The sequence below is a fragment of the Cynara cardunculus genome, assembly GCF_001531365.2.
Source record: "Cynara cardunculus var. scolymus isolate 2C chromosome LG 3, CcrdV1, whole genome shotgun sequence".
In the NCBI taxonomy this organism is placed as follows: Eukaryota; Viridiplantae; Streptophyta; class Magnoliopsida; order Asterales; family Asteraceae; genus Cynara; species Cynara cardunculus.
The window spans coordinates 1,356,317-1,364,261 of record NC_037530.1 but is presented as its reverse complement, the minus strand read 5'-3'; the positions used below and the strand labels follow the sequence as shown (position 1 = coordinate 1,364,261).

The window sequence follows — 7,945 nt, the reverse complement described above, 5'->3', positions numbered from 1 at the left end:
AAATGAACAACTATAAATGAATTAGAGTCTCCGGAACGACTATTTTGAACCATATTTTTGGGGATTGTAGATTTTTATGTGATGGTAACAAACTTAATGGAAACGATGACTGAATCAAAATGAAGGGGAGAATTTGTTAGCAACAATTCCGGTTATCCCTCTTTCTTTCTTTTTTTAAATCAAAACAAGTTCACACAAACCCTAAAAAAAACCCTAAATTAGATTTAGGACAAATTAGAGCAGAAATTAGGATTCTTATTATTATCCATTAAAATGTCGTCTCTTCTTTCAGATCTCATCAATCTCGATGTTTCTGGTTGCACCGACAAGATCATTGCAGAATACGTATGGTTAGATCTCTCTCCCTCTCTCGATCGATATGTATATGTATATGTATATGTATATGTATATGTATATGTATATGTATATGTATATGTATATGTATATGTATATGTATATGTAGGGTTGGATTCACGTGTACCACTCGAAATTTCACAGAATTAAAGGTAAAAGAAACCGAACCTTCACTTCAGAGTGTTTTGCTGTAAAGTTTCAAGTCTAAAAAAGTGGTTTCACGGGTCTCACGAAAACAGACTAAAACATACTGATCTCATGTGATCCCAAGTTTATATATGTATATGTAAATGTATATGTATATATATTCAAATAATCATATGAAAGGGATGGGTTCACGTGAGATCAAGGTTTTTTCGTGAGACCCGTAAGATTAATTTATTTTCATTGATAACTTTATAAGCTAATGATCTAATGGTCTAAAATTGCACGGTGACAATTTTGTGATTATTGAGAAGTCTCGTGGTGTTTATGAATGTTCAGATTGTCATATTGTAGATCTAATCCAAGGGTTGAAATTTGGTCTTATAGGTTTCACGAAAAACCCTTGGTCTTACATGATCCCAAGTCATCATATGAAATCGGTTTATTTGTTAACTCATTTTTGAGGATGTACCGTATATTAGGTCTAGATATCTAAACTATCTTGATATAAACTCGAACGACCTCAAATTTTGGTTGATACCTAAAGGCAATTCAGAGTATCGATTCTTTAAAATGGAGAATCAAAAATCAAAATCTTGAAAAATATATTCATCTCCTAACAGTTTTTCGTTTTAAATATTACAATATGAACTGTATATTAAAATATTCAATACATTTCATAAAATATAATTGGAAAATTTATTGGAGATGCTCTCACATATTAAAAGTGAGATTCATATCGAATATATACTACGTGTATAAACCTTAAATATTATGATAAATAATAATAAATATTATCTATCATAAATATCTGTCACGATATGTATATATTATGAATATCTGTCACGATATTTAATATTATCTGTTATAAATATCTGTCACAATATTTATCATGAATATTTGTTTTGTTAATGAGTATTGTTTATGTTGCTAACTTTGTGATCAACGGACAGGATCGGTGGATCTGGTATGGACCTAAGAAGCAAAGCCAGGGTAAAATTTATTTTTCACTTTTCTTTAGAGTAAGGGGCCGTTTACTAAACGTTTATTTGGTAAGTGCTTGCTGGATAAATTTTCTCATCGGATGAACATGACAAGGGTCAAGAATCTTACCGGGTAAGAGCGATGAGAAGGATGGAGAATCTTACCCGGTAGGTGAAGATGACGACTCTTACCCAGATAAACGCTTACCCGGTAAATTGTTGCATTCGATACGTTTTGATGTACTAAAATCTTTCGCATCAAAATAAATTATAGTGTTGACTCATATCGGTAAACACTTACCGGGTAAGCATTTGGGTAAACAACCCCTAAATAATATATTTGGTGCAAGTGGTTTACATGTTATAACTTTTCAAGCTTAAATTTTTTTTAAATAATTATGGATTAAAAGCCTGTTATTTATATTTTATAACGTTTTTGGTCCCGTGCCCTAACTCTATTAATATCTCTTCGTTAACTCATTTAACGTCGGGATGTTTTAGTTATTTTGCCTGTTTTTCTATTTTTTATAAAATAAACTATATATAATTATTAAAATAATTAAATTACATTTTTATTAATCGATGAAGGATTTGTAATGGAATGAATTTAAAATCATTGGTGTTTTTGGTTTGTACGATTTAGAATGGAATTGGATTCCATTATTTATAAATAATTATTAAAATAATTAAATTACATTTTTATTAATTGATTATTACAAAACAAACGTTTTTGACATTTTTTAGAATCTTAGTGCATACAATCCTACGAAATCCCGTGAAATTTCGAACGCCTTATAAGGATTTCAAAATCCTCCTATGTTTATATGATTTCAGTTAAATCCTAGGATTTCAAATCCGGACCAACAAACCAAACATGGGATTGGAATGGATTTGAAATCCAAATCTCCCCAAATCCATTCCGTTCCTGCTAACCAAACGGAACCTATGTCTATGAGAACTGATTAAAAGATATTTTTTGCGTGATTCTTTTTCATTGAATGGTAGGATTTAAGATATTGTTTCACATATATTTGTTTGATAACGTGGTATTTTCACATTTATTTGTTTCACATTGTAAAACTGTTTAACGTGTATTTTTCGTTTCAATATATGAACACAAATATATGTGAAACGATAGTTTAACTCATAGCCTTTGATGAAGAAAAAAATCATGTAAAATATTTTTATATCTGTTCTCACGGGTTTGTAACCTTTTCGTAGTTTCTCTTCGATTATCGTCATAGGGATGGGATCGGGAGAGAACTCTGAAAAAGGAAAGAAACCGAAGAACTCATCAAAACCGTTAGATTGAGATGATCCAAGGGATGTCATAAAAAAGGTGGTTATAACTACCTTTCTTAAAAAATACAAACATTTCCTTTTAATTTTTAAACCAAAAATCAGCGAAATACAGATTTTCTTTTTGAAAACATAACTAAACAAGTTTCACAAAACAAAATAGGAAAAGTGTTCATAAACGAACACCATCCAACTTAAAATGGAAAACATAACTAAAGATCGGAAACACTATTTTCACCACTATTTAGCATTTGTCCCGTATCCAATATTGCGCTGCTAAGCACATGGGATATATAGAAATATCTCCGACTCTTCACCACAATAATGTTTACGTGGAAGGTTCAGACGAGAACGCTAACTATTTGATAAAACAAAAAAAATGTTGTCAATGTACAAAATCACATGTGATTTTAAGCGAACGACTTTTGAAGCCGCTTAAGTCGTAGTGCAAAGTCGTCCGGATCATGTATGATTTGTTATGTGAATCATATATGATTTTATACATTAACGACCTTTTTTCTTGTTTTCTTAAATAGTTAGCGTTCTCGTTTGAACTTGCCCCTGCTGTTTATATTGTATCGTCGGTGTATAAAAAGTAAAGTGATGTATGTTTTCGCTATTAGACCCTTCCTGGAGTTGTTTCTGATCCTTCAAAGCTACCAAAATGGAATTATGATGGATCAAGTACCAATCAAGCCCCCGGCGACAATAGTGAAGTCATCCTATAGTTCGTTTCCTCTCTCGTATCAGAACTTCAAACTATATCTATATACGAATATACATATATACATATAAGAGTAGAGTTGGGTTCACGTGAGAGATGATTTTTACACTTGAAACTTCACAACAAAATGTTTTTGAAGGTAAAAAAAAGCCGAATCTTCACAGCAAAAACACTGTGAAGGTTACCTTCATAGTGTTTTGCTTTGAAGTTTCAAGTGTAACAATCATGTCTCATAAAAACAGTCTTGTCTCACATGATCCCAAGTCTATAAGAGCATGTTCAAATGAGAAACCATAAATATTTTGAGAACATAAAAGAACCAACTATTATACATATCTATCAAGATATTCATTATGAATAATGAAAACATCATGATATATTCATGATGTTTTAGGGTTATTCATCATGAATAGTTTATGAAATAGCTAGTTCTCAAAATATTCACGTTTTTCATTTGAAACTGTCCCGATAAGCATGTGTATGTATGTATGTATGTATGTATGTATCTTCGTATGTCGGCTAATACCTTTTTCTGTTGGCCGTAGTCCTCAAGCGATATATAAGGATCCATTCAGGAGAGGCAACAACATTCTTGTAAGTTTGTGTTTTAAACTCGTTCGGGATAACTTAAAGATTATAAGTTTGTTGTTTATCGGGTCATGAAAGATCCTTTTTTCTTTCTAAAAAACATATTTATAGGTAATGTGTGATTCATACACGCCGCAAGGAGAACCACTTCCCACTAATAAGCGTTACAATGCGACAAAAGTATTTAGCCATTCCGATGTCGTTGCAGAAGAACCCTGGTATGTATGTATATATGCATGTAATGGGGAGAGTTTATAGAACCATAAATATATTTGAAAATCGTGAGAACCGATATAAGTGTGTGTGTGTATACGGATTAGGTTCAAGGGAAAACCGCAAAAAAATGAAAAACTAAGAAACACCTTAATAAATTTCATCTGTAAAGCATGCACATGTTCATAGAAATAATTTGTGAGTAATGTTTCCGGTATGCATGCACATTTGCATAGAAACCATGAAACATTCAATTACCTTGCATCATCATTTATGTGCATCCAAGATTCAAGATCCCTTATTACGCTTCTCATCTTAACTCTACTTATCACTGGAATCCAACCGTATATATAGGGTTGGGTTCACATTAGATCACCCGTGAGACCACTTTTTCACATTTGAAACTTCACAGCAAAACGTTGTGAAGGTAAAGAAAAGGCCGAACATTCACAGCAAAAACACTGTAAAGGTTACCTTCATAGCGTTTTGCTGTGAAGTTTCAAGTGTAAAAAAGTGATTTCACGGGTCTCACGAAAACAGATTGGTCCCACATGATCCCAAGTCTATATATATATGTGTGTGTGTGAATAACAATTGTAATTGAAAGATTGTTTCTATCTTACCAATGAATGAAAACAGGTTTGGCATAGAGCAGGAGTACACTTTGTTGCAAAAACATGTAAATTGGCCACTTGGGTGGCCAATTGGAGGGTTCCCTCCACCTCAGGTGTTTACTTGCACCATCATTTATGTTTTTTCTAAACGGTTAAAATATACGCATCTTGTTAACGATAAATCTCGAACCTACGGGTTTGGACAGGGACCGTATTATTGTGGGACCGGTGCCGATAAGGCCTTTGGCCGAGACATTGTTGATGCACATTACAAAGCTTGTCTTTATGCCGGAATCAATATCAGTGGCATCAACGGAGAAGTTATGCCCGGCCAGGTACCGTTATGTTTATACGAACCCAACAAATTAAAAAAAGACAACTTTAAGAGTGCGCTTGGTATCCAGATAGGACAAAACAGCTGTTCAGCGTTTGATAAGATAGAAATGGACCTGAAAAAATTGATAAAATGACTAGTTTACCCCTAATGAGTTGTTTATATATTTTGATTAATTTGTTTAATTTATTAAATTATATTGAAATAAATATTTTTTATAACATAATATATCATTAGAAAGTTTTCATCAAGGCGATTAAAATGACACCAAAATAAAAAAGTTTATGTTGTTTTCAGTTTTTATTTTATATCTTTTCTATATTATTTTATTATTATTATTAATACTTAATAAATTACACAAGTTAATCAAAATATAGAAACTGTATAAAAAAAAAATTAAGGACAATAAAGTTAAAGTTTAAAGAGCATAAAATACAATAAATTAAATTTAAAGGATGAATAAAATGTAAAGAGGGATGCGTATTTGATGTTTTAGAAGAGAATTAAGTGGAATACGTCTGTTCCACTTTGTTCCTTTTCCACATAAAATTTCTGCCAAACGTGGAACAATAATCTATGTTTTATTCTGTCATGTCCAGCGTACCAAACGCATCCTAAAAGCCAACTCAATCGACAAATAAAGGCTGGATCGCCGGTTTGAGTGTCCTCAGGGCTACTGGGATTAGTTGAGGTGTGCGCAAGCTGGTCTGAATACCCACAATTATAAAAAATATATTAAAAAAGATGATCTAGTAATCCATAAGCGATTTATTTAGGTGGATCGGTATATGGACTTTAATGAATTGGGCCCCACAGATGCTACAAATTGGCTTCGATACCATGTTAGAATATGTTGAACTGTTTTTAACGTTTGTGTATTACAAACAGTGGGAATTTCAAGTTGGTCCGACTGTAGGCATCTCGGCTGGCGATCAAGTATGGATGGCTCGGTACTTATTAGAGGTAAGATCGATGTCGTTTTCACAAAATGAGATTTTTACAGAAACAGTCGCTTCTACTCTGTGTGGGATTTACTACATCCGTTTGGTTTGGTTTGGGTTATCGCATGTTTTATATACGATATATATAATCTACGAATTTGCAGAGGATAACGGAGATGGCAGGAGTGATCGTTTCTTTTGATCCGAAACCAGTTTCGGGTGATTGGAATGGAGCGGGTGCTCACACGAACTATAGCACAAAGTCGATGAGAAACGAAGGAGGGTACGAGGTGATTAAGAAGGCGATTGAAAAGCTCGAAAAGAGGCACGTCGAACATATCGCTGCTTACGGAGAAGGCAACGAGCGTCGGCTAACCGGTAAACACGAGACCGCTGATATCAAGAACTTCAAATGGGTAATTAATGCTTTCCCTCTTTATATATAGATATATATGTGTTTAGACTTGGGATAACGTGAGACCAGCATGTTTTTGTGAGACCCATGAGACCACTTTATTACACTTGAAACTTCACAGTTTTTTTGCTGTGAAGGTTTGGCTTTTTTTACCTTCACAGTGTTTTGCATTTTTTTACTCTTAATTGTTCTAAAACCCTCTGAATGATTTTGTATCCTAAGCCTCCCTTAACCATTAAACGCCCTAATTTCATTGTAAACAATTACCAAACAATTATATTTTATTTTGCACTATATCATAAGAGCCGCTTAATCATTCTGTACCAAACCATTCAACAACTGCCAAACAACCTCTTACCCACACACTTGGTAAACAACCATTTTCTGTCGGTGCTTACCGAGACTGCACTTTTACACCGCGCTTGCCGATATGTGTTCGGCACTGCCAACCCACAGACCCTATTTTCGGATGAGATATCTTATTAAAGTGGTTTATGGTGAACAGGGTGTAGCAAATCGTGGAGCATCGGTACGGGTGGGAAGGGATACAGAGAGAGAGAAGAAAGGTTATTTCGAGGACCGAAGGCCATCATCGAATATGGATCCATATGTCGTGACTTCCATGATTGCCGAAACGACCATCGTTTGGAAGCCTTAAGTCCCAATATTTTGCAATACGTCGTGTGTTTATATAGGACTATTTCGTAAAATTGGTATCAATTCGTTTCCATGTTTAGGTTCGTTAGACGTTGAGAGTTTAGATTCTGATTCTTGGATATCGTAATAATCGCTTTGAGAACACTAGTCGATGAACGGATGGTGAAAGTTGTAGCCGAGCTCAAGTCTTGTATGGATTAAGCTGATAAGTTTAAATAATTTAGATTAGTTTATGTTGATTTTATTTAACCGTTACTTGATGCATTTTGAATTTACCGTAAGCGTACAAATGTTACAGTATCCGGGATCACTACTAATTTTGTTTATCGAGAGTGTTATGTTGATTTGAACCCTTGACCTCGTAAGAGGCTAAAGGCTACGATACCGCTAGGCCAAAGTCCTTTTGATTCAAATTTTTTTTTTTAAAACCATATAAAATAGTATTATATCAATATATAAAGAAGGGAACTCATGCAATGCAACGTGATATATCTCGATTTTAATGTTTCGTTTTATTTTTTTAGTCTCTGTCAATATTATAATATGAATTTATGTGGTTTTGAGCAAACAATAATGTTTTTTTTTTCAAAATATAAATTTGAAGATATTATAAAAATTAAAAATAAATATAAAAGTTCTCATTTTTTGTGTAATTTATTTAATTCAATTTTTTTATTAT

General features: G+C 33.3%; 1 protein-coding gene across 1 annotated transcript; it reads left to right on the top strand.

Moving 5' to 3' along the window:
• Positions 1–273: 273 nt before the first annotated feature.
• On the top strand, positions 274–7,475 carry LOC112508570 (glutamine synthetase nodule isozyme). The gene is made up of 10 exons (XM_025113241.1): positions 274–350; positions 1,452–1,491; positions 3,404–3,507; positions 4,050–4,098; positions 4,204–4,310; positions 4,945–5,032; positions 5,126–5,254; positions 6,142–6,216; positions 6,359–6,610; positions 7,115–7,475. Exons 1-10 carry the CDS (start codon positions 274–276, stop codon positions 7,265–7,267), a joined length of 1,074 nt encoding a protein of 357 aa, XP_024969009.1. The 3' UTR covers positions 7,268–7,475.
• Positions 7,476–7,945: the final 470 nt, after the last annotated feature.

Coding starts and splice junctions, on each gene's coding strand:
- LOC112508570 (XM_025113241.1), top strand. CDS start 274: ATGTCGTCTCTTCTTTCAGATCTCATCAATCTCGATGTTTCTGGTTGC. Junction 351..1,451: donor ATCATTGCAGAATACGTATG/GTTAGATCTCTC, acceptor ATCAACGGACAG/GATCGGTGGATCTGGTATGG. Junction 5,255..6,141: donor GAGAAGTTATGCCCGGCCAG/GTACCGTTATGT, acceptor TATTACAAACAG/TGGGAATTTCAAGTTGGTCC.